This window comes from Dermacentor andersoni, chromosome 3 (assembly GCF_023375885.2).
Source record: "Dermacentor andersoni chromosome 3, qqDerAnde1_hic_scaffold, whole genome shotgun sequence".
Classification (NCBI taxonomy): Eukaryota; Metazoa; Arthropoda; class Arachnida; order Ixodida; family Ixodidae; genus Dermacentor; species Dermacentor andersoni.
Window position 1 is genome coordinate 137,157,995 of NC_092816.1, and position 27,821 is coordinate 137,185,815.

General features: G+C 48.8%; 1 protein-coding gene across 2 annotated transcripts in view; it reads right to left on the reverse strand.

Annotated features, from left to right (window-relative positions):
* The window catches only part of LOC126525178 (transmembrane protein 47), a 110,627-nt gene that overhangs the window by 52,643 nt on the left and 30,163 nt on the right, over positions 1-27,821 (reverse strand). The window contains exon 1 of one of the 2 annotated variants that reach the window (XM_050173230.3): positions 24,088-24,265. The exons of the other annotated variant lie outside the window; for it this stretch is intronic. Within the exon in view, the coding sequence (XP_050029187.1) occupies positions 24,088-24,153 (66 nt within the window). The 5' untranslated portion in view covers positions 24,154-24,265. Of the gene's footprint in view, positions 1-24,087; positions 24,266-27,821 lie in introns of those variants that run through there. 2 annotated transcript variants of the gene reach the window in all.

Consider the following 27,821-nt stretch of genomic DNA (forward strand, 5'->3'; position numbering starts at 1 on the left):
CACACACACTTACGTTCTGCTGTAACACAAGAGCTGCGGCTGGATTTAAATCGGCCCCTGCGATTTTTTTTTTTTACTTTGAGCAATGTCAAATTTAGGCCGCTCATAACCTATAGGCCTTAAATGAGCATTATAAGGGGCAATGTGCCAGCGTACTATAAGAGAGAAGTGGTTCTTGCGGGGAAGAAGGAAAGGCTAGCACTATTTTCTGGAACCCATGCGGGAGCACGGCTCAGCGCCAGCAGGATGGGGGAGATGGGATTAAAAGAGAGAGAGGGTAGGAGGGAGAAAGGAGGGTCGTCCTAGCAGTATCAGAGCAGCCGGCCGGAAGGGCCCAGTGGGTTCGACCGGAGGAGTAGGCTGGAGGTAGACCGTATGGAGGTGGTCCAGCAGAACCGAAGTAGTGGCGGATCAGGAAGCCCGAGGTGGCGGGATGGCCGTTAGGCCATCCGTCTTTGTAGAAATTTCCTATAGTTTCGCCACGAGCCCCAACGAGTCGAGGTACTCGATGACACTTAGGAAGGCTGGTAGCTCACGACAGGAAGATATCCTCTTCCCCTGTCGTAATCAGCTACCAGCCTTCCTAAGTGTCGTCGAGTACCTCGACTCGTCGGGGCTCTCGGCGAGTCTATAGGAAATTTCTACAAAGACTGTGATTTCCCGTGATTCCCGTGAATTTCCCGTGATTCCAAAAGCTACGTCTGATGAAATATGTCTGATCATTTTCATTCTAGCCACTGAAGCTTTTGATGCCGTTTTTGTAACTGCTAGCATCCTAGGTTAAATATTTAAATATATACTATATTGCTTTTTTATTTGTCGTATTAATACTGAAGGGATCGCCTGCGGTATATAAACCGCGGGCCTCCTACTGCATATTTTTCTTTGTATCATTAGTGTTGCATTATTAACACTGATGGATTGATTCACTGATTGATTCGTTGATTGATTGATTACGTAATCCCAATTTCAACAAGTCCAGAACGTACACCGGTCCAAAGAGTTTGCCTCCGGTAAAAGCACACCGCTCGCGGCACCAATTCCCGAGCGGCAGGCAACCAGCGCCCAGACGCGTTTGTAAAGCACGCTGCACTGATCGAGGGCATTCCGGCGCCGCGCGCACGCACACGCTGTAATGTGTCGGGAATGCAAGCCCTATACACATCGGACTATAAGCTTAATGACGCTACGTCAGTAAACGTTTTTCCCCTATAGGCGCACAAACGGTGGGCGGCTGTCAGCGGCAGACAGCCCTATACCGTGGTTTTCTCACAGGCGCCATCGAAGCAAAACCGTCAACTTCACAATGCGACGCATGTCGCCCGTATAGTGGCAGCTGGCTGCTCTCCGCACGCTGTGGATGAACCAGAACGCGCTATAAGCTTCCCTGCGTTGCACGCATGCCTCTTCATTATCTGCCCTTTTATTTTATTTTTTTATTATTTTCTTTAGTTTTGAACAGCACAATGTGGAAAACATTCTTTTGACGGCTGTGCCGCTGCCGATACGTTTAGCGTATCAAATTCACAAGGCCGTTGTAATAACAATCTTCCGCGTTCTCGTTCAACGAGAGCGCCACACAAACATGTCGCCACGATAACGCAGGAACACGCGCATGCGCATTGCGGTAAGGACACCTGCAGTGCGTATCCCTCATCTACGTCATCATCCTCATAATTCTATGCATGTCCACTGCAGGAGGAAGGGGCCTCTGCCATCGACCTCCAATTACCCCTGTCTCGAGCCAGCTAACACAATACTACGCCTGCAAATTCCCCGATTTCATTACGTCACCTCATTCTCCATCGTTCTCGACTGCGCTTCCCTTCTCTTGGCATCCATCCTGTAACTCGGAGTGCAGATTATCTGCAGGCCTACGCATTACACGGGCCATCGAACTCCACCTTGCCCCATTAATCCTAAATGTAATATGCGCTGTATACCCTTGTTTGTTTCCAAATCGTCACCACGCTCTATTCCTATTTCTTAACGTCACGCCTATCAATTTTTGTCCCATCATTCACTTCTTCGTAAACTTCTAATTTTCTGCCACATATACAGTTAAACCGCGATATAACAAACTTATCGATATAACGAAGTATTTAACTTTTCATAACCACCTGTCCATAGAACACCGTGTATTTAAACCTCAACATAACGAAATGCGATTTCAATATACCGAAACTTTCCTTCCACCGTAAAGGAATGTAGAGACAATAAATACAAACTTCCGCAGACGCAGATGGTCAAATGATTAAATTACAAGCGGCTGCTTACAAACGCACCTCTCAAATCGCGCGCGGCGCGACGAGAGCCACCGCCGAAGTGGAGCCGCATCATGTTGCGCATAAAGTCCAAGTACGATGAGATCACATCGCGTCCCGCGCACTGTGTGCTTTAGGTGCGAGTGGATGCTTGCGAAGGTGACAAGAAAGATGGTGGCTTCACGCACGAGTGCCGCCTCCCCGCGCGAGCGAAGAGAAGAGTGGGAGGAGAGCGAGCTCGCGGTAACGCGATCAAGCGCGCGCAAGGGGAGGGGCGGGGGAGGGGATACATTGGCGCGCGTCTCGGCCGTGGATGCGCATGGCTGTCAGCGCGGCTGAGCGCACACGCAGCCACGCACCCTGCTTTATGGGTAATCTGCCGCGCGTGCAAAGAGCGGGCGCGCCGAGTCGGCGTCGCATAAAACCCCTTAAACTTCGTAAAGTAGTGCCACTCTCCTCCTCCGCCTTCACTCCTCCTCGTTTCTCCACTCTTTTGCGCTCCCTCCTCGACCGTGGCGCCACCTACATTGCTCGAGCGTAGTAACGGCGCCAACATGCGCCCTTCGTCACTCCGTAGACGCTTCTCGAGCAAAAATGGCGCTGAAGCAAGGCGCGCGTGGGCCCACGTGATGCTATTAGGCCAATAGCGAGGCGGCGGTGGCCTCGGCCAGAGCGCGCGAGGAGGAGGCGGCCTTCTTCAAAGCGTGGCACTACTTTACGAAGTTTAAGGGGCTTTAGCGTCGCACCAACGCGGCGCTGTCTTCGCGCGCCGCGTTTAGTGTTGGACGTTGCGTAATCTCGAGTTTCGTAGGGCCGTTGGAGCGAGAGGCAGACGAAGCAGTCGCTCCGAGCTGCCGGCGCTTTTCATGATAGCGTCGTCACAGTGCGGGCGACGCTATCTGCCGCGGGGGCGGAGTGCACGCGATAGCGTGCCTGGCGTCAGCTCAAGTGATATCGCCAGTGGGAAGATATCGTCTACCTGGCACGAAACCGCATCATTCGTCGCCGACTCACTAATTCGTGAAACTGAATTACTTTCTCATTCAAATTTGCTTTTTTCGATTGCCCGATAATTCGGAAATTTCTGCGGCCCCTTTTCGTGTAAGAAAAATCGATCGGCGACTACACTTTGCATAAAAGGTCGAATTTGAATAGAGCGAAATTTCGATATAACGAAGCAAATTGCCGATTTGTTACCTACTTCGTAATATGGAGGAATGCATTGACCGTGCACTATTAATTCTTATCGAGGATAGCGGTAAGCTGCTGCCTTGAAAGCGATTGCCGTATACGCTCCAACCGATGTTTATTCTTCCGTAGATTTCTTTCTCATAACCCGGGTGATTTCTCACTGCACTCTAAAATTGTCTAACGAAGAAAAAAAAAAAGAGAATTCGGTCGGCTCTTCTATACGGTTAGCCTGCACGAAGAGCTAGATAGGACTTCGAACGCCCTCCGACCGACTCCGATCGCGGGAGTCGGTAGGTCGGCTATATACGCGCAACTCGATAACGGTCTCTTAGAGACCCGCCGGAGCAGAAGCACAGACAGGGGCGAAGACAACCGTGACGTCGATATCACGCGCCGTCAAAGTGACAGAGTGACGTAGCGGGCGGAGGAGCGAAATCGCGAAAGCGGCCCGCGGGGCGCTCGAGCGCAATCCCCGGACGCGTGCCGAAAAAAATAAACGAAAAGAACCACAGAATGAACCAAACAACAATAGGAACAGGATGAAAGAAGGTCACAAAATTACGGAGCAAGAGCGCTTGCAAAAAAAAAAAAAAACGAGGAAAGAAAAATAGCACGTGTCAAAGAACGGATGGACGACAGGGTATATATATATATATATATGAAGTTATCCACGGCCCACTTCGCACTGACAGGAAAGAAATTACAGTAATAACAATAAAAATAAAAAAGATAAAGTGAGGAATGAGAAAGCCGCGACAGAGATGGACAAAGAAACGGGAATATTTCCGATTCTTACAGAAGCGCAATCATCGCAGAGTTCGATCGTTTTCTCCGAATACCGACGAATGAAGAACAGAGCGTTGCGAAAAATAGAGAAAAAGAAAGTAACAAGGTTCGAAGAGTGGCAGCAACGCGTCGCTCGCATTTTTTTCTTTTTTATTTTTTTCGTTCAGCAGAGCTGGACAAAGGGCTCGTTACAAAACAGTATTTCATCGCCGGCGTCGAGAGAGAGAGCTCCGAAAAGTGCGTGGGGAAGGAGGGGAGGGGGGGGGGGGAGAGCGGCACAGCGGAGAAGAGTTGGTGTGGAAACAGTGCGGATCGCCGATTTCCAGCCTGTAATACGAGCTCCCGAGAAAGGAAAAACGGCGCGTTCACTACACGGTCCACGAGACAAACGTCAGAGCAAGCAAGCGGAAACATAAGTGAACAGCGTTCGGAAGCAAGAAGACGGAATACTTATACGTTCGGCTGCTGCTGCTGTCGAGGTATACCGTACATAAGTAGACAATCATTTCGTTTCGAAGCTCTTTCATTTACCGCCGGAACCGGAAATAACCGATGGAAGTTCACGCCCTGCAAACTTTAGGCCAACAGTTCGGTGGTTCTCAAACCTTCCTACGAAAGGCCATCGTATGTGACACTCCCGACGAAGTCTACACACAACGAGGCGTAGGAAGACGTATACATCAAACGCAATGTTGCAATTTAAACGAAGCGAAGGCTGCTTGAGTCAGCAATAGGTTGCAGCAGCAGCGGATGACACGAGCAGATTCTCGTCGCCCGTAGCTGTTAGCTGTATGCTTCACAACATAGATAAGTGCATTTAAGACTTCACACCCTGTTCGTTACATGCATTCCGGAGTACTGGCCAAGAACGGGTTACGTAGTATGTGCTTAATTAACACACACACACACACACACACACACACACACAGAGAGAGAGAATTCCACGGTATGTACTTCTAGATAAGTCCGCAGGCCGCCTGACAGAAGACCAGTAAAACGGGGAAGTCTCGGCTGGACAACGATCGCGCGCGCCCCAGTAGTTCGTCGTCTTCCTCTTCCACACATCATGGTGCCGGCGCCGATAAGCAAGTGCAATATATCTGGCGAAGAAAGAGCGACGACTGCCAAACCCCGGGGGCAGGCAAAGTTAAAAAGAAAACGAAGAAAAAGCTTACCTGAGGCACTGTACTGCGCTGTACTGGCTCATAGCGTATAATCAAAGGACGCGACAACACCGTGAAAAACCCTTTCCTGCTAGGAAACAGAAAACGAAATAACATCTCCTATCGCATAAGATATGGATATCGGCATATGCGGCAATAACTCGAATAAGATTATTTTGATGGCGTTCGTAACCGTTGTTCATATATACGGCGGCGGCGCGTAAAGGCACAGGTAGATACAAGCCGTTGGCAAAAAGGCGAGTTCTGGCTCGTACTGCACACGCCATGGCAGACCCGGAGGAACAATCCATTATCAACGAGGAACACACCCTACACGACGATGGAGGACAAACGTCGACGCGGACGCTTATTAACGGCCCAGTGGGCGCAAACAGACAAGCAAAAAAAAAAAAAAAATACAAGTAAACACAATAAGCAAGAAGCTTGTTGTCCGCCACGCTGTTTGCTATTTCGCCATTCATGTTTTGTAGTTTTCCTAGTTTCTTCAATGAGACAGCACACATCAATCGAAGCTGCCTACTTCCACGTTATATATGCTTGCCTCCCACGTACCAGTGTCACTGCATGCTGCAAGTGGGGACAATACTGAGTTTTAGAATAGGGGTCCCAAACGTTTTGGAGCCCCAAAGAAATAGCGTCGAAGCCACTGCGCATGCGCGAGACGCAAACTACGTTTGGGTTTTGCGTTGGGAACGCTATTTCACCGATTTAGCGGGAGCCCAAATTGCGGCCCCAAAAGCTTTGCGTCAGCAAACATGGCGGCACCCTTTGAAGCGACGGCTCTAATCTAGCACCAAACTGGGTTCGATTCGTGGTACCGCACGAAGTTCGCAAGCTAGGAGAAGTGACTGCGGTTATCGCTTTGTCTCAACTAGCATGTGTTATGAAGGTTGATTCATTAGACGCCGCTGATTCCGAATCCGATTGTGGATTTTATGGCTCGTAGGCCTAACACGGCTAAGCTTGGCTGGTGAAGGCACGTAAAGTTGGTTTGCTCAAAAGTAAGCGCAACTAATTTTTTGCTGCTTAAAGAATAAACTCTAAATTGTAATTAAACGCGAATACACGCAAGTCAAAATTACTATTCCTATCATAAAATGGTATATTTTATTTAATTATTTCTAATAGCTTTTCTTTGACGCCGTAGTGGCGCTGTCAGCGCAAGACGCTGTCCGCAAACGCGAAGCCCTATTCCAAAACGCTTCACTCCTGCGTGCCCCAACACTAGCACCCGCAATGCTCTTTGGGGCCCCCTTTCTAAAACTCTCTAATATCAGTACAAGCGTGAAGCCGACGAGTTGCCGACGCATCGGAGGCGAAAAAAATTGACTGAAGGCGCGAATGGCGCGAACTAAAGCGCGAACAGAACACTAGCGTCACGTTGCGGCTGAACCCAGCGCGACTGCCGCAGAAGCGTAGTTGCGGCCCTCGCCAACAGCGGGCGCCAGCTGCCCAAGGGCGGGCGAGGCCTGCGAGCGCCCCGAGAGTTTCGCGCTGCTAATAAGGCGTGCGGGCACAGTTTGCAGAAGGACGCGCGCCGCTGCCGTGGTCCCGGCCTGCTCGGCTAGATGGTGCGTGCGAACAACGGAAAGCAAACCGACCCGGTTCGCCGTGTTCCGTTTACTTTGACCTTTCGGAGTGTTCAATGACACACGCCGAGAGAGAAAACAGACAAGAAACGGCGTTGCATGCTTGCTCTTCAGCTGAATAAAATGAATAAAAAATGAAGACGCAAGAGTTAGAAAAAAGCCGAGATTCACGAATACAACTTGGCCGCAATCACAGAAGGGGAATCGAACGACCACGGGTCACGCCCACACGTTTCCCGCTCCCTCTAATTTCCTCGTTCTAAGTTTGTTTCTTTCGAAACTATTTTTCATTATTTCTTTATCCTTTTCATCTTCTCATGGGCTAATTGCCTATCTTCGGCTGCAGAGTTTGCTCGCTCATCGGCGGTCCGCTTTCTGCGCTTCTGCTAATCAAGGAGCTGCAGGATCGAAACTTTCCTTCGTTACGACGCGAGCTCGTTAACCACATTTACACGAGGTCGGCAGACAGACAAACGACCATTCGGAAACTAGGCAGCTGAGAAAAAAAAAATGTGCAAGATAAAGATGCCGCGCAAGTGAATGATACTAGAAAAAGGCCACAGCGTCCCCTGCTGCATAGAGAGATGCGAAGTAGCACGGAAAGAAGCGAGGAAACACCGAACGCGTCGAGAATGAGAGCCCTCGTAATGCGGGCAGCCGCGGAGACAAAGTGGCTGCGGCTATCGGACGCCGAGCACAAGGTTTCTGGTTCGATTCCTGGCCACGGCGACCGTACGCAAAATAGGCTGCAGAAACGCTGGTGCACAAAGCTTTTGGGCGCACACTCAAGATTAATTAATATTAAAGTTTCTCGTGTAGCAGCAGTGTTGCGTTTGACCTCATCAATCGAACATCAATATCACAAGCACTTACTAGCATGGGGGTGGTTACAAAGGCAAAAACGAAAAAAAAAAAAACATCACCGTTACGCTACCCGGTGTCGCAGTGCTTGTGTATGCTTGCCTCCTTTTTATAGAAGAAGTGTTACCATTGTTCATAGTATTTGTCTTGTGCTTGTAGATGCGGCTGTGACTAGGCGCGGATGGTTTTATTTCAATAATACCACAACAAAAAAAGCCCCTCGCCTCCGTCGACTCGTTTCGTGTACAGGCGATCACACGCAGGCTTTGGCGGGCCAAGCATAATGCGGGAGAGAAAGCGAATCCTTTTAGTCGAAATATTTCGCCCCAAATAGTGGCGTACTACTTATCCCTTATCAAGCAGGATCACCGGGGTTTGAATGAAACGCCTCGGAAAATGCATGCTTCAGGCATCTTCCCTTTATTTTGACAGGAACAGGGCAGCGCAGACGAAGACGAGAGAATAAACTAGAGAGATGAAATTAACACAGGGCCGGTTTCACTCGAAACGATTTTACACCGCGTCTTTCGCAGCTGGGATTACCGTACGTGCACGAACTTCAGGATGCCGTCTGGTAAGCACTGACCGCAGCGGCTGCGATTTCCGCATTGGCGAGTACCTACCTGGTGGAGAATCGAATTATTCTGGGCATCTCCACTGTGAAACGCTTTTCATGCTTGAATTGGTTGCTCTACTAAAACAAAAGATAAGCAAGCGGGCCACCGTGTCGTCTCTGACGATCAGCGTTGTTATTGGTTTCCAGTCGTCCACGGTGCATGTGCGACTTCGCAGGTAAGCTCAGCGCCTCGAACACAGAAAAATCGCAGGCTGGAAGGCACCGACGGCTGATTTGGCGCATATGTGAATTCGCAAGCCCTACATCGGAAGTCCTAAATCTAAAGCAAAATCGCATCATGTGAAACAGGCTTTACTGTGACTTCTGCGTAGCCCTGCAAGAAATAATAACTGAATCAATGAATAAATGATTATAGCGAAGAGGGGTGGCTCGCGCTGTGCCTTGTGTTTCTCGGGTTGAGGATCCAGAGGTGCAAAGCCCCTTCTACCAACCGCCTTAACCCCCAAAATAATAACAGAAGACAACAGTAAAAGAAGGAAAAAGCGAAAAAAGGATTACGGCACCAAGCATTGAAAAAAAAAAACTAAGAAAGGAACCAGAAAAAGAAACAGGTTATAGTGAGTGTAAGAACAAGGGGGGAGGAGGGGAGGGGGAGCAAGTGTGGTGCAGAATCCTCCTATAAGAGCGCTAACGACGATCTGCTGACATGGCGGTCCTAAGAGAAAGTACTGCAGCTGTACCACTGATACCGACACTGCCGTTCTGCGGGTCGCTGCTGCTTACAAGGTCGAGATTGCTTACGCGGTGAGACCGTAATTTGAGGCACCGTTATGGTCCTTCAACACGTACACATTGAAAATTGAGAAAGACAGAAGAAAGGGGAAATGCAGGGAGGTTAACCAGAAGGGAAGATCTGGGTTGCTGCCAGACGCTGGGGAGAGAGGGAAGGGGGAGGTAAAGTGACAGGAAAGTAGAGATACAGAAAGAAAGGGAGCACAGATACACAATGACAGTCGGTCATTGTGGCCGCATACAATCACCCCACAGCACAGTAACACTTGTAGCACTGTAAACATCAGTTCAGGTTACAGCCGTTTGTCCAAGCCTGTTCTCTTTAAAAAAATGCAGCAAAGCAATCGTCGACCTCAGCTGCGATGGCTTGTGATGTCGGCATTCTGAAATGGTTTCCTTTGCTAAAAGTACTTGGTCCAAGCGCGCTATCGCGATTGCGAGCGCTTGTCCCTGCAAACTGGTGCGAAAGTGCACAGGGAAAGCGTTGAAGAGCCCCCTCGCTACCACAGTCATCACACGAGGCGTCGTCAGCCCATCCGATTAAGAATGCAAGAAACTTCGTAAACGCCACTCCTGGCCATATTCGACAAAGCAGGGTAGCAGCGAGGAGGGGCGGATCACCCATAGCACAATCAATAATGCGACCACGCAACCGCTATTTTATTGCGATCGCAATTATATGGACCCTCCAGGCGCATTTCTGCCATCGGCGTCGCCGTGAGGTTCCGTATAAAGTCCAAGGGTGATAAAGACATCGCCGCGCGCAGCATGGTGTATGTGCATGGGAAAGCGTGCGAGAGTGAGCCGGCGATCGCGGCACAATCTCGCTAACGAAAGGGAGGGAAACGGGAAGGAAGCGCGCCGTCTTCCGTCGCCCACCCGCCCGGGCTACTGTATCTTGAAAGCCGTCAGCGACGGGGACAGAGTCCGCCACGCGCCGTTTTCGCGGTTTAGCTCGCGTTGATGCGAGAGGGAGCACGAAGGTCAATTCGCACGCTGCTGCTGCCTCGCTTCCTCGCTCCAGCGTTTTGACAGCGAGCTTCCGCGGTGTTCGAGTGAGTTGTGTTCGTGTTTGCTTGTGTACGCGTGACACCATACTTGTTAATTTAGTTAGTATGCCTATGCTTACAAGTTTGTACGGCCAATAAAGCTACTATCCTTACTTTGTATAGCTGTCCACTAATTTGCTATCGCAATTGATGCTGGGCCTTTCGTGCCAAACTGCGACTTCTTTCTTTAATCTCGCATTTTTCATTCTCGCATAAATTTAAGAGAAGCCATGTTTTGGTGCTAGACTGTATGCCACTGGCTTTGCGCCACTGCAACGAAACGAAGAGCACTCGAGTAAGTACGCCGCTCTTCATTACAGACCATTTTGGGAGTTGACAGCGCACCTTCCGCGCATGGATGGGAGGACAGAGGGGGGAGAGAGAGAAAGCGGGAACGGAAGGAATTCCTCCCGGAGAGGGGTGACTCTATACCGCAACGGACGCGTGTCACCTTCCGCCCATTCTTTCTATGTAGTTCACGCGTGCAACGCCCAGGACGCCAATGGAAACGAACTGACCGCCAAATCGACGAACGAACGACGCAGGAAGGGAGAGGGGAGAGTTCGCGCCACAGGACGCCTCAGGAGTCAAACTTGCGCGCCCATACCATGAAGGTACGGCGACCACAAACCGGCATACATCGGTGTATATACAGGATGTTTCATATAAACTTGCGCTAAGCCTTATGAAGCCAGAGTTAATATAAGCTATGCGAAAGGGGCTCGACCGTTTCCGCTGCTCATAAATAACACGAGGAACGCGAGACGCAGAGCAAACATTGCGAGAGCGACGGTTCCTGCGCCTTATATTTCTATTGCAATGAGTATAGTGCATATGGAAAGCATGCGCATAGCGCTACCGATTCCCGAAACACAAACCCATTTTGCCGCTTCAACTGGATAGAAATTTGAGGCGTACTTTAGACCCGCAGGCCTCCAGGACTTACGGTCGGAACCTCCGGAACAGTCCCCAAAATTCAGCGGCAACAAACAAACCGAATGGGGAAACTGCAGCAGTCGACTCTTGACCTATATATAGCTGCCATTATTTTCCCGCAATTATTAAATCGCTCTTTTATAAAGAAAGTTAACCTGAAAATACGCAATAAGTGTCATATATATATATATATATATATATATATCTGACCTCGATGTAGCAAGGCGTTTTTCTTTTTAAAATGTTGAGCAATACATTTATACTGTGGTCTTCTACATACATAGCACTAATCCGCCTAAAAAAATTAAATCATGGGGTTTAACGTGCCAAAACCACTTTCTGATTATGAGGCACGCCGTAGTGGAGGACTCCGGAAATTTCGACCACCTGGGGATCTTTAACGTGCACCTAAATCTAAGTACACGGGTGTTTTCGCATTTCGCCTCCATCGAAATGTGGCCGCCATGGCCGGGATTCGATCCCGCGACCTCGTGCTCAGCAGCCTAACACCATAGCCACTGAGCAACCACGGCGGGTTAATCCGCCTAAAACACAACGGCCTTGCTATAGATGACGGGGAAATTGATTAAGCATGGCCAGCAATAACACACGTGAACATTTTCCAGCGCATACGCTCGACATACCACTTCCAGAACATATACTGCAACTGCAACAATAATGCAACTGCCGCAATGAGAAAATCGGGGTTCCAATCACGTTCGACCGAAAGTATTCTGGGAAAACGAGCCCACTATACTTTCACGGCGTGGCAAAAAGTACTTTATACTAACTCGCGCGTGTCCTTCGGCTGGCGAGACGGGCCGGTTGCGGACACCTATACAGCGGTGTGACCGCGACATATATAGCGCGTGTCACCCATTGCAGCCGCAAAGAAACAACTGGACCCCATCCTGGCGGCTGCGGAGGGGCACAATCAGGCCACCAACAATGCTTATCTCGGCGCTGAAGGAACGAAACGTGGGTACTGCAAAACGGCGCTCAAGTAACGTGCAATGCACAAAACTAAATCCGCCCCTGTCGCGACGCCACGGCACGGTGACTCGAGGAAAATCACTGAACAGCGCGCGCTTCGCCGGCTACACAATGTGACGGCAACCGCGCACCGACACGTCGGCTCGCCGACCTATGGCGCAGCAGACGAAACAATTAGGGTTAGCGCCATCGCATTACGACACCGCAGCGGGATGCGCGCACCACAGAACGACCTGTGAGCGTACACGTGTCGCGTAAGCGTGTACCGCACAGTTGCACGTATTAGCACGGCTGTACTATATACACGACCGCGCACGCTCGACCGTCATGCACCGAGACGCGGTGGCTGCAAACGCGGGCGCGCTCTCTTCCGCTTCCTCGCCCGCCGGGAGAGAAACCGATCAAGCGGAACCGCGTATTGCGCAGGCAACCCACCGGTGCACGCAGTGGAGGGGAGCAGGGTATACAGACACTGACAGTCGGAGACGAAGTGAACGACCGCAAACTACGGCACAAGACGTTGACTATGGAGAACAAAAGGCAGGCAGGCACCGAAGGCTCCGGTGTCGTATATGCGGGGAATGCAAGCGACTACGTCGTTGCGCCGAAGTTCTGACGGCGACAAAGCAAAGAAATCGTGCGTTAAGTCTCTCAGAGACGAGACTGGAGAATAGACGAGACTTTCACAATATTTATTATTTTTCAAAATTTTATGCATGCCCAAACAAGCAGAATATGCATGCCCAAACAAGCAGAAACATGTTGTAAAAGAAATTATTTTTCCTATTATCATTACTTTGGTAGTTAAAGCGAGTTTTCTAACACATACACTGGTATTGCGAAGCCGAAACCCCCTTGGATTGGTTCCGAAATCGTTTCTTTTATATAAATATCGTTAAAATATTCTTTTCATTTTATGTTGTCGACGAGCAGCCACAGGAACAAAAGGAGACCCTAGAGCATCTCATTGGGGCCCCAGCCACGAATCTGGCGCATTTTAGGCCTCTGTGTGTTGTTTTATTGCGATAGCAATTGTGTGGACACCGCAGGAGCTTTTTTTGCCGTCGTCGTGACGTTCCGTATAAGTCCGGTGGCGATCACACCGTCGCCGCACGCTTTACGTGCTAGTGAAAAGCATGTGAGGGGAGCCAACGATCGCGGCTCAACCTGGCACGCGCGAGGGAGGAAAGCGGAAAGCAAACGCGCCGTCTTGCGTGCGTGTGTGTGCGCGTGTGTGTGTCTCCCCGCCTTAACGCTACACGCGCTACATAAAGTTTCAGATACGCGCGTCCCGATGCGCCGCAAAACGCAGCGCACGACATAATTCAAAAGCGCGGTCATACTATATGCAGGCGCCACTGCCTTAAACATGAGTTAGATCAGGGTGGTGAAAGTAGGGGAAAAGAAACAATACGCGGCAGGCAAAGTCTGCCAGAACTGCCGAAAAACTGTAAGAGACAGAGAGAGAGAGTGAGAGAAAGAAAAGAGACACGCCATGTGGCGGAGCCTGTCGGTCGGTCGGCCGCCGGCAACAGCGCACGCATCGCCGCCTCTTACCGAGGGTGACGGGCGCCGTATATCAAACTGGAAGTGCTCCGTCCACAAAACCCCGAACGCTCTGCCACCCACCGACGCTGCATTCACGTATGCATACGGCACCCCACCGCATTCCCGAGAGCACGCAGCGAGCCGCTATGGAAGCTTCGTCGGGTGCGCTTTCAGCGAGGGGATCGCCGGAGGCGCGTCTCGCAGGTCGGTATACGCCCGCGGCGCGCTCCGTGCACAAGAAGAAACCCGGGCCGGAGGCAGACGGACGCGAAGAAACGACGTTTATTTCCTGCTTCCACATTCGAGACAACGCGTGCACTGCGCAGGTATGCCTCTCTTCGGGAAGCGCCGACTCTGCTAGACAAAAAAAAGCTTTTCGCCAATAGTGCTTCTGAACTTTCCCGCGACAGGTAGGAAAGGAAGAGAGAAAGACGAATGCCAACCGTAAAACGCGAAGAGCGCCATACGGTCAGTGAGCTTACGCAACCGAAGCCTGATAAGACACTTTCGAAAGTGACGCGCGCAGGCTTTTATGCGCGTTCCACGCACCGGGGGCTTTCAAACGCGCTACCGGCGTTTTCAGATCGGGCGTTCCAGTCGGAGCAAGGCACAAGTAAACGTTTGCTGAAACTCGAAAGTTTACTCGGCAGGGGGAGGGGGACTGCAAGCCTTCCTGGGGTGCATATCTATTAGGCTGAAATAAGGAGCGCAACGAGAGAGAGAGAGAGAGCTAAGCAATCGAACGTAAGCGGATAAAAAGTGCGGACAATGAGGATAACCTTGCCGCATTACCTAAGCGAACTGGTTCAGACAAGAGAACTACTAACATTCTATATTGTCGCGAATATGATTGTACACTATGGCGCACGAACCACATTAGCGTAACAGATAAGCCTGCCATTAAGCAGCACGAACACAACCCCAGCACGAAGCTGGAGATAAAGGAAAGGTAGAGAGAGAGAGAGAGAGAGAGAGAGAGAGAGAGAGAGAGAGAGAGAGACCGACGGGTGCACGCGATGGAGCCCAAAAGAGGAACGAATACAAAAAGCAAGCGTGTCCCAACATACGCTCAGCGGCAACGGCACATAACTCGGCCCTCGGCCAGGCAAACAGTGCTTGGTAGTATCATCGTCTATTTAAATCTTCCTCGCAAATGCACGTGCGTACCTGATGACGTGAGTTACGTAAGAAACATTGATTACGAAAAAAAGTGCGGCGATTTAGTATCAAGAATTAAAGCGTATTCGCTTCAGTGACAAACGTGCACATTTGTGTAGAGAACTCTGTTTTGCCACTTTTGTCCAGTATAGGGGAGAGGAAAGGGCGAACAATGAGCTGCGGGTCAATGGAACCATCTATTTGTGGTTTGCTATGCCTCGAGTGTGCTGACTATAGCTAGACACGATCCCTTTAATGAATGAATGAATGAATGAATGAATATCTGACGGGATGTTCGATGCGACGCATTTCATTAGCAATGGTAAAGGGAGAGCTTTTCCTTTCTGATAATGCCCGTAGCGAATAATTAAGGAAGCAAGTGTTTTAGTGGCTCGATGAATCAATTATTATGAAAAAATTACACGAGTGACTGTACAATGACTGGAAATCTAATTAAGGAGTACCTTACGGTGACTCACTAGAAAATAAGCAAAGAACCATACAATAACAGAGCCTCGAACTTCTTTCCTTGGAGTCTGCACCACCTCGGAGTAAAATAATGTTTCTTTGACACATTTATGGCTGCAGTCCGTCATAAGTAGTGTCTGAACGGGGCTAGGTGAACGCAGAAGTCGCGAGCCTCACGAACATTCTCAGAGTAGGTCGAGGTAATGCGCTCCAAGCTTCGTTACAGAAGTTCGGCGGGAAATCGACGGCAGACGTAGCCAAAACGTGATTCTCTGTTAAAGAGAGACAAAGAAAAAAAAAGGACATTTGACTAACGCAGGTAGCACACAGGTATCGCACACCACGCGTACACCCGCTACTTGAAACACGCGGCAAGCCCTTTAAAACTCGGACCGCCGGAAATTCCGCCGCCGCAAGCTCATTCTGCACCCCTCTTTCCTTCTCTCTCTCTCTCTCTCTCTCAGTCTTTCTTAAACGGTACCCAAAGCACAGCGGCCTCAAGTATGCAACGGCGAGCCCGGCTTCAGAGCTGGGAAGTTCACGTACTCGACGGGTGGACGTAATAGATTATCCATCGGGTCTCGGTCGAAGGGGGGGGGGGGAGGGGGGTTGCGAAGTCACGGCGAAGGCCAAAGATCAAAAGTCGCGAACTTCTTTACGGCGCCCCCCCTTCCCCGCTCGCCCTATAATGTCCGACGACGTGCCGCCGGGACCGAGGAGAGGCCATTTATAAAGATTCCCGCCCCTCGGCGCGCGCCTTATGAAGATCGCGAACGACGCCCGAACAGACGACAGACGGTCGTCAAGACCGCCGAGAAAGAAAGTGAGAAAGAAACTTGGAACACGCGAGCTTACAAAAAAAGAGAGAGAAAGAGAAAGAAAGAAAGCGCGATAGAGCGAAGTAACAGATAAACAAATAGTCGCAAGCAACAAGGAGTCTCTGCGCGAGACAGCGAAGAGGGGACGGGACCGCAAGCGTACATATAGCCGCGATGCTTGGGCAAAAGCCCGCTGTGCACCAATTTTCTCGTCTTTTTTTTTTTCGTAACGCATAACATATAACCCTCTAGGAGCTAGAGGAGCGCATAATGCGTCACGCGCGGTGACAGTTTCGTAAGGGTGAATAACGGGCTTTTATGCGGACACGGCGAAGTCGAAGGCGCACATGGCAACGACTTCACTTTGTATTTCCTTTTTTTTTTTTTTTACTCACAGGGATTCTACGGTAGCGTTTAACGACGGAGAAAGCAACAAATGCGGGGACAAAAATAAAACACGCGGAGCGAATTACACAACATAGAGAGAGAAAACAAGTGGCAGACAGGAACAAGCGAATGCAGAGGCAAGCGTCACCTGTCTCCAAGGGGCGGCGCTCCTTCGATTTCTGGGTCGCCATTATAACGCGCGCGGCATTTGTAACGGTGGCGCAAATGGCTGAGGCGTGTACGCGGCGATTACGCTCACTATAGACGAGAGAGCGAGCGATTCATTTATTCCTTTCGCGAGCGATTTCCGAAGCCTGCCCGGCCGCCATCTCAGAAGCCCGTATAATTTTTGTACCCTCTCCCTCCGCTTCCCTTATTCTTTGTCACCGGAACCCCGTATGATGTTATAAACACTCGCCTCACAGAATGCTCGCATACGCTATTTGCGTCAGCGTTCCCGCTTTTGCCGTAGGTTTTTTTTTTTTTTTTTTTCGATGAACGCGGACGCTGCTTCGTGGCGTATTCGGCGATCGCGTGGGTGCAGGAAAATAGCGGCGCGTATGTTGAGACCGTAAAGACGGACATTAGGTTAAGCGGTATTCGTAAATTTAAGGTTTCTGAAATGCCACAAAACTGACCTTTACATTCAGCGGAGGCTTCGTACGCCAGACCGAGAGAGAGAGAGAGAGAGAGAGAGAGAGAGAGAGAGATGCAAATGAAAGAAAGCCAGGGAGGTTAACCAGCCAGAACTAGCAATAACGCTAGGCTGGTGGTGACACGCGTGCGCCCTTGGAAGTAGCACCAGCTTCCTGTGCACGACGTCATTGATTTCGATAGCCTCCTGCGGTTTAGTCGATTGCCTACCGATAAAAGAGCGTTACTTTGTATTTTAAGTGAACAAAAGATGTAGAAGAATGGACAAAATGTTCTGCGCAAGCAACGGCTCAAAATTCGGAGTAATACTTCAAAATCCGTGACGTCCCACTGACGTATACCGCCCTCTGCGGCTAAAGTAATGCCACAGCAAAGACAATAACAGCGGCGCCGCCTGTCACTGCTATACAGCGAAACGCAACGTGTCTCGCCGCTATTCTGTACTTAATTCCGCAACGTGGAAATAAAAATCAGTAGTTTCCTACAAAAAGTATCAGTGGAACCTGGCGCCGTGTTCTTTCAGGTTCCACGGGAATGATGGTTAAAGTATATGACTTGTATAAATATTCGTGCTTGTGGCTTCACACGTACGTTATCTAGTCGCGTTATTTCCAAGTTTCCAAGTTACCATAGTTTTCTAAACACATAAGTGCAATTAGTCTCTGTGCACGCGTATGCAGTGCATTGCGAAATGCTGCATTTATAAGGCAATATTTTGTCGAAAGTTAGCAGTTTTCGAAGTCACAACGTCCATCGTTTGAAGCCAGGAAGACGAAGTGCAGGAAAAATCTGTGTAGTAGCCTTCCTTCCCACGCTGGCTAAATGTGCCTTACGCCGGCTAAACAATCATGTTTGTCGCTCCCGTAAAATGCATACCAGCCCCAGATTTCTCTCTACAAATTTTCGTATAGAATTCTACGGGAAAAGCTACACATTCCACCTGTCATCGCCACGAACGACGTACACGCCTGATTTCTTGATGTACGTGTGCGCAAGCAGACTGCTTGCTTCGAAACATCGTATCGAACAAAATGAATCCAACAACTTTGATCACGTCGAAACGCTGTACTTGCGGAAATAATTTACTTCCGACTGCACTTGCCCATACCTTTTTTTTTTTTAAGTCCCCTTTTTGTTACTTTGTTCTTGTGGCTCTTGTGTACGTGTTCACCAGTGCTACGCTTGCCCCCAACAAGGGTCGTCATTTGTGCTTCCACGTGAACATTTGAACTTGGTGAACTGCATTATGGGATTTTCTTTTTTTGCGCATTCATGTTGTGACGTGGGTGTATGTGAACTGTTTGTCCCTAGACTATTTTTTCTGTTCTTCGTTTGAAACATTTACAATACTTAGGACACATCTATATGAATTATGAGAAGAATAACCGGGGCGCCGCGTACATGCACCATGTGCTTGGAGACAAAAAAAAAATGGTCCGCTATATTTGTACGCCGTCGAGTCGGCGCTTGATTCGGTCAGACATCTGTAGCTCAATGCCTTTTGCACGTAAAGTACTGTGTTCACTGTTCTTGCGCTATGTACGGCACAATAAGCTATCGGGAAGCAAAAGACCATATCAACCAGGAAAAGGAACACAAATGGACCCCTTCCCATGATCCACTCTTCCTGGTCTGCGTTCTTGTCGTTCCCTTCCCTTTGTGTCGTGGATGACTCAATAAAATTAACGTCCACCAACTAGCCACATTGACCGCTTTGCTGAACATATTGTGTAATCAAACTTTCTTGAAAATCGATTTCTCTAAAGACAATTCCGCTTGTCGAAGCGTTGACTCCGGCGAGATCCATTGTCCCACCACTGCTGAACACATTGCGTAGAGATAGGAGAAACGCTACGATCCCATTTTGCTAAGTAAGGAATAACTCATTATCACCGCAAGGGTCGCAGCGCAACCTAATCAGCGCTATTGTGTCGCTACGACTGCAAGAAGCTCGTCAGCCCGCAAAACCGCGCTGTGGCGGACCATCTATCAACGCTCATTCGTCATCATCACATGCCGGATTACGAGTCCGGAGACAGGACGACGGCTACTTCTTTCTCCCACTCCTCGTCCTCACCCGATAGCCTCGTCCCGATTCACTGCAGCGCCGCACCGAGTGTACACACCACCGGCTGCCTAAAGATGTCGCTCCATCCGGTCTGCTGCCCCCACAGCTGACGCAGTAGATGCTGTCCCTGCACGCCGAGCTCCATCACTCATCGATCTGTTCGAAACTACATACTGCGATGGAGACGCTTCTGATTTCAACTGAGATTTGTTAAACTCCCGTCCTGTCACGCACTATAATGTCAACGACAAACTCCTGAAACTACGTCTTCACTAACGTTTCGCCTGAACTTGTGTGTTACGAACATTGGGAAGCAAGTTCGATACGGTATGTGAGCTACGCTGCCAAGCAATTCACACGCTTTGTTTTTTTTAATCGTTCGTTAAAATTTGCTTACGATGATAATACTTCAGTACCCTCTGGCCTTCGAATGTTTACGCCATAGCAACGCGCGAGAGAAAAAAAAAGCCATGAAAGGTTGACACATTTTCTTTTTTGCACGTTCAAGTCAGATCTGCTTTACGCAAACGTTAAGGGCGCCATAATCTATTCGCGTAAGTTGTGATTCACTGCCCAGTGTGGTGTGCCACACGGCGGAATCGACTTGAGAGGACATCACAATTTTGAAACGCCTTTACATTGGAGCGAAAGAAAGAAACTCACGAACATCGAAACCGCAGTATCCGGCGTTGAAAAGAAATTGTAAAAAAAAAAAAAAAACGATTAAGATTGCAGCGCCGCCGTTGCGACAGACGAAACAAACGGTGAAAGCGCGTTGCTGACTTTACTAAGTCCGTAACACAGACTTGCTGCCAGGCCAACTAGTGCTATACTACCGGAACACCCGTGGGAACTCCGTATAAGACGGTAAAATATTGACGAACACTATCATATATATATATATATATATATATATATATATATATATATATATATATATGTACACACACACACACACACACGCACACACACGTGGGCGCTCGGAGTCGTCGCTTATTCGTATCTTCGTTTTCGAGCCTTACAGTGTACTGGTGATATGGTTAAAAGCTACGCAGGATCGTTACCTTGAAGCTAGTATCCTCCCGACACATTGGCGCACACAAAAAGGGACATTAACTGCGCAATGCCTTGAAAGTTAATGCTGTTCGCCGGCTACGACACGAGCAGCATACAAAATGGCCCTAAATGTTATAATGCCACTTGCGGCATATAGAGCGTTCTTAAAATTCTTTCGGCAGTCGGACATGTACTCTCTCACTTCCAGGTTAGCAGCTACGGCTGCATATATGATAAACACATCTTTTTTTATCGAAGTAATCAAGTAATCACATAAAACGCATCTTTTACCGTTCTTTGAGGCATCTCATATAGCTTATTGCCTGCGATAACCTTTCTTTACGATATTACGAGTGCCAAACAAGCTTACTGCATTCGCTGCAGCTATCATCATCGCGACGCTTAACCTCATTAAAGAAAGCGCACATATGAGCAGCAACTTTAGAAGTAATGGCATTAGCAAACTTCAAGGCTGAGACTTTTTAGTGGCATTAAAGTTGTCCGCGTGGCAGGGCATTTACATTCGCACGTGGACCATTACGTGAGGCAGCTGCGGTGCTATTACAATGATGTTGGTAGAGAGGGACAGATGGCAGAGAGAAAGAAAAAGGACAAGACATAAGACAGTATAAGATAAGGAAGAACCGAAGGCATAGTTTTAACAACTGTCTGCGTCTGGAAATGGCGCTTGACTGTTGCGCATAGTTGCGCATAGCACTCCACGCGGTTCAGTCCAGGAAACTGTAACCTTTAACTAGTACCCACAAACATTTTAGTCAGACGAACGCCAGAAAAAAAAAAAAAAAAAAATAGGAGAATCAACAAGGCAGAGGGCATGCGATTGCCGCGCAGCTTTCCTTAAAACAGCGAAATCGTTTGAGGCAACGACACCAACAACAGACATGAAACATAGCAGACGGCTTCGTTTCCCGACACAATACTTGTGTGCTGGCCGGTGCCCTTAAATTACTCCCTTCTTTACGTCGCATAATTTCATGCGCGCTTCTTTCGCAACAACGATCATACTATAGAGTATGAAAAGCAATGAAAGGAGTACAATGCAAAGAAGAAATGGTGTGGGGGGAGGGGGGGAACCACTGCGTAAAATTACGCCGCGTAAACTTTGAAACCCACACATTTACAGACAAGCACGTTGCGATGCTGCGGCCGCAAGAGCAATAAAAGCCGCTCCAAAATTACGGCCCAAACTTCATTAAAATCCGCTCCCCACCGCTTTTTCCGCGTCCACCGCCTTCAGCAGGGCGTTTCGATGGCTGCGCACACCCGCATCGGTCGCATAATCCGCGACAGCCGCGACACGGCAAAAATGATGAGGGGGAGAGGGGGGTGCGGGGAGGGAGAGGGTGCGCGCAGACGATGCGGAAGCGGTGGCCGGCCATAAATAACCGAGACTGCGGCTGCGAAGGAGCGTGCGCGCCGCCAAATTGCACAATTTTTCAATGCGGTCCAATAACGGCAAACTGAAGAACATAAGCGAGCAAGGGAGATAGAAAGTGGGAGAGGAGGAGTCGCATGTGCGCATCGGACACAGACGGCACACCGAATATATGCTATACGGGGGTAATGCAATGACGAAACTAAGGAGGACTACGTCGACTCTGCTTATGTGCGCTGTAAAAAAGGAGAGGCAGACAGCGGCATGCGCTAGTGTAAAAAACTGGCATGGCGACCCTGGACGGTCATAACGAATATAGGCGCAATTAAAGATTATATAAGGAGACCCAAACTTAAATAGAAAGAGAGACAGAAAAACAAAATATACCCGGACAGACTTCTGGCAAGATTAAATGCAATAACAATAACAGCGTGCTCTTTCGCAAAGAAAATTCAGCAGTGGCGAAAAAGGTGAGCAGACGAAGACCGACCCTTTCTGTCCGTCTCCTCTTTCTTCCGCTAACCTATCGCAACACAAGCATCGACCACCATGAGCCAACAGTCATACCGTACCGCTCGTATTATATATATATATATATATATATATATATATATATATATATATATATATATATAGTGAAGCAGACGCGCGTATGAAGCGGTTTATTGACGTTTCGTTTCGGCCGGGGTCCGGCCTTCATCATTTACCCGGACCCAGAACTGCTTTTTTTCTGGTTTATATATATATATATATAAACGAGAAGAAAGAGGGTTAACAAACAATGAGAGAACATCGCACGCGCAATGCGAAGACGTTGGATCGCATATATAACCCACCTGCAGCAAGCCGTTTTTTCATACTCTTTCCATTTTCATTAATTCATCATTTAATTCTATTAGTAAGCACAAGTCATTCCTCCTATGTTGTCCTTTGTGTCATTGTTTGTCCGCTTCTGATGATATATATATAAGATCATTTGAACTTTCACCTAACCGCGCTTGCAGAGCAATATGTTATCATAATTTCCCTGCGGTATAGACCAAGTTTTTATCCTCCTGATCCCACCGGCATCACCGTTCACTCAGTAACGCAGCCTTTTCTTTTTTTTTTTTTGCAGACGATGCTGCGAAATTAGCAAGTACACTGCGGACGTTACACGAAAGTACTCGGCATAGGCGTAATTAGGGTGCGGTAATTAGAGCAGCTCGTAAGGTATATATCACCTACAGGGTTAGCGAAAGACTGCAGATAAAAGCAGCAGCAGAGGGCTTACCACGCACCTCCCGAAATTGCCGGGCTGCCACACGCGCGAACATACATATCGAGCGCGGCTGGCGTGACGAATGCTCCCAAAATAAAATTTTAAAAATACCGGTTATGCTATCATACAAAGAAGCAGCTCGGGCAGCAACAACTTGTGACGCGCTGTTCGGATAAAACACATTTAACTGCACCGCTGTCCTCAACGTGAAAACGAAGCGGGCGGGCGCAGACACACGCACGCACGCACGCGCGCACACACACACACGCGCACACACACACGCGCGCACACACGCACACACACACGCACACACACACACACACACACACACACACACACACACACACACACACACACACACACACACACACACACACACACACACACACACACACACACACACACACACACACACACACACACACACACACACAGCAATATCAGAAGTACTTTGATCAGAAGTACGCTTGCATAATTTTAAACATCGCCGTTCCGCACGTGAAATAATGAGATCACCGCGGTGGCTGCAGTGTTCAAACTGCGCTATAACCCATGGAGCAGAGTTAAACTACGGGTGTGATCTTTAGTTTTACAAGGACTAGGGCATCAGCTAACCTCCCTTTTAGCCAAATCTGATCTGTGCAAGCAGTATCAGTTTATTGCTTACCCGCCAGTTCAATTCCTGCTAATCTACTACAAACATGCACCAAGATGCCCGACAGAATTACGAGGCAGTTGCCACTCTGATGTTACGCATACACGAGACACTTAAAGAAGGCAGCAAAAATACTCAAGCCCGGAAACTGGCGACTACACGGATAATCCGCGGGTAAGCTGCAGATGGGCAGCTTTAAACCGCAGCGGTAAGCAAGCTGGAATGATGCATACAAAAAATAACACTTAGCATACAATGTGACAAGCAAATATTTAAGTACATATAGGCCGCCTGCAAAACAAATACAGATCAAACAGATTGCATTCAGGTGACAACATCGCGGGGGACAACACACGGCAAAGGCAGCATACAAAGTACGGCGCGAACAAAACTCACCCGCGGTCGCGCGTACCAAGGTAGCGGGTCAACCCTGGTGATCTTCAGAGCCGCGTACCCGTACATGACGTCGCGCAGCGCTATGTCCTAAACGCTAACGCGAGAAAACTAATCGAGCTGTAACAGCGCACCTCGCGAGAAGGCGAGGTGATGACGCGTCGCGCGTGGACGGATCGCCTTCCCAACTGCACCCGCGGACCGAGCGGGCAGTCGCCACGCGGTTATCGGAGAACGGATATAAAAGGACCGACGCAAGGCCGCCTCCACGAAGTCAGCAGCTTTCAAGAGCGGCGTGGGCGATATCGTCCGCGCCGCTCTTTCGTTTACTCATTATCGTTTACATTCTTTACCCTTATCAGCTGATAAGGGCGAAGAAAGTAAACGACGAGAGAGAAAAAAAGGAACTACTCATCGTTTTCTGAGGTAGCGATGCATTACCTCGTCGGTGGAGTCTGGGCTATATAACGTTACAGCGCTCGGGAAGATCGCTACCGTTAAAAGATAGGAAAAACGTTTAGCAGGCAAGGTTTTTCATTCGCAAAGTGCATACGTCACGCAGCTCTGCCTCGGCTCAAAACCAGCGCAGCTGGTTCGGCGTGTTGCCATGGAAGCCCATACGTCCTGGGTTGCCATGGAAGCCCAGCGAAGCTGCCATGGAAGCCCATACGTCCTGCAATGGCGGCTTGGATGGATGGATGGATGGATGGATGGATGCTAAACGGGGCGGTAGGTCGCACCACCAAGCTCCTGATATTGCCTAATGTCCTACATATATTAAAAAAAGAAGACAAAAAAGAACAAAGGAAAGAGAAGAGAGAAACTCATGAGGAATTCCCATCACGAAACTTTCTGAACCCCTAATGGGAACTTTGTACGCCTCCGTTGTTTGTCGCTTCCCTACTTTTCTTCCACCACTCTTCTAATCGCCTCTCACTAATCTCCACTGCGGACATGTCTGCTTTCCCCCTTCTCTCGGTGAACCCAAGGGCTTCAAGGAGGCGAGAGATGCCCAAATCGACCGCTGCAGATGAACAGGTTTAAACCGCAGCACGTCTTGACATTCTAATAAAACATGCTTCATCGTTTCCATAGCTTTACAGCAGCAAGCACGTGCTTCTTGTGGAGGCACGACAGCGCCACGTACATTTCGCGGGCCAACTTCTCGGTGAAAAAAAAAGAAAAGTGCTTGTCGTTTGAGGCTTGTTGCGCCAAGTCGTCTACTGCGCCAGCTCACATGATATCGCACATACAGAGCAGACAACAGCACACATGCAGCGTAAGTGAGAATATTCGCCACAACATCACGTGACAATGTGACCTGCACATACGCCCATCTATATTTATAGCCTTCATTCTATAACGGCACGCATTACACTGGTGAGCCTTCGGAGTTTTGCATGAATTCAGATCCATGCGTTCAGCCACATTTTGAACTAAGTACCATATGCATGTGTCATTATTATCAACACAAATCTTATTCCGGTGTTACGATAAAATTAACAATAGATTAGAATAATTTGCAAAGACCATACTTTAATCTTCACTAACACAGCATGCGTGCCGCGTGTAGTTTGCCTCTGGTACCGAAGACATAGCTAAAACATGATATTCAGTGAAAGCGCCAGTTAATATAAGTTTACTGATCAGATCTTATAAAGTGAATACTACATGTAATGTCATTACTTTTTATAGCTACTCACAAGAGTTTTGACGAAATTACAGCGTTAAATACCGCAATACAACCTCGGCATATTACAGCACGCATCACCACGAGCAAACAAACATCAGGAAGCCTTCATTGTTTCGTACTCATCATTATTCGTGGATGAAAGCAAGCAGCCCGCGACGCCACATTTTTCCTATTCTAACGACATCGTCTGTACTTTTTCGAGTGCTTCCATTGGTGGCGTATTGGATGCGTAACTTTCATCAACGAGTGTAGCGAGATGTAGTCGCGCTTCAATCGCACGACCGTAATTGATGTCGCTGCTCGTTGGTTTGGAACCGCATTTCAGCCTCGCCTTCGCGACAATGTGAACTGACCTTGGCGTAACTGGTTGTTTGCGTGAGTGCGCGCGCTGCGTATGTGGCGTTTGAGTGACAGCGAATGCGTACAGCATAATGTACGGGGCGACGGGGCCGACGAGGATGAACAGAACGCGCAAGTTCACTTCACATGGACGCGAATGCGAGCCTGAAATGCGGTTGCGAACTAACGAGCAGCGACGTCAATTACGGTCGTGCGATTGAAGCGCGACTACACATCTCGCGGGGCAAGACATTTGTTGATTAAAATTATGCGGCCGATGTGTCATCAATGGAAGCACTTGAAAAAGTACAGACAATGTCATTAGAATAGGAAAAATGTGAAATCACGGCGGTAGGATATTATATATATAATTTCACTGGATTAGCTTTTACCGGTAACATTATTTTTCACTGCCTCCTCACTAAATATTATATTTTAGCTATATCTTCAGTGTCAGAGGAAACGCGTGCTTTGCTGGTGAAGATGGTTTGGTTTTTGTAGATTACTTCAATCCAATGTTGATTTTAACACTAAGTGTGTTGGTACTAAGGACGCATATGCACATAGTACTTATTCAAAATTTGGGTGAGCCTTTTGCTCTGAAATTCACTCCATACTGTCAAGGCTCACCAGTGCAATGCGTGCAGTCATAGAATGAGAGCTATATATACAGATGGGTGCAGTCACGTCACATTGTGACGAGACGTTGCAGCGAATATTCTCACTTACGCTTCATTTATAGTGTTCTGTGCTCTGTCATAGCTTCCTAACACATTTGTATGTAAGAGGCTATGCCATGCGATGTGAGCTCGCCCAGTAGACAACTTGGCGTACGGAGCCTCGAAAAGCAAACGCTGATTTTTTTTTTTTTTTTTTCCCACCGAGAAGATGGTCCCGCGAAATGTAGAGGGCGCTGCCGTGCATCTACAAGCTGCAATTGAAGGCGCGTGTGTTGGTTCATGAGGGTATATATGTGTTTAATGCATGTGTACATGTATGTAGGGGGGCTGCGGGCCTCGTCAAGCTGCATCTACTGGGGCAGCTTTTACTTGCAGCCTCCTCCATCAATATAGATGGAAATAAAGTTATTGGTATTGGTAATGGCAGCTTCGCCACCATGCGTACATATACCTTGGAATGCGTGTGTCGCAGTGTGAGCGTATGAAGTGGGGCAACGCGCCAGATTCTAAAAGAATGTACATGCGCGCATTTTAGACACGGCGTTTAATTGCTGCCGTGCAGGACATTAGGAGAACCTGCGACCCAGAGGGTCGAATGCACAAAGTCCACCGGCTAGTAATCACAAAAACCTCTCTTACGCTATAGAACAGTTCTTTGAAAAATGGTTACGAAAGAAAAGCTCGGCGATTTGGTGGTGGTGCCCCTCGTTTGCAAGCAGTCTTTGCCACTGCTTGGCCGCTTTCGCTAACATGTCCAGCATCAGCTGGATTGGCTGAAATTTTCAGTTGCGAACAGTTCTAGACGTTAGAGCCTTTTGTGAATACGGGCCGCGGATTACGGAATACGGGCCGCGACGGCGCTAATAACTCACCAGGGGGCTTACCGCGATGGACCAAGGGCTGAAATCGCGTCAGAGCTGTGCAGCTGAAAGTTGCCGATACAAATCCGAAGCTTCGAGAGTTCGAAAGTGAATGCACATAAATGCTCTCTCGTGACGGCGAGCAAAATTAGCACGATTTGCACA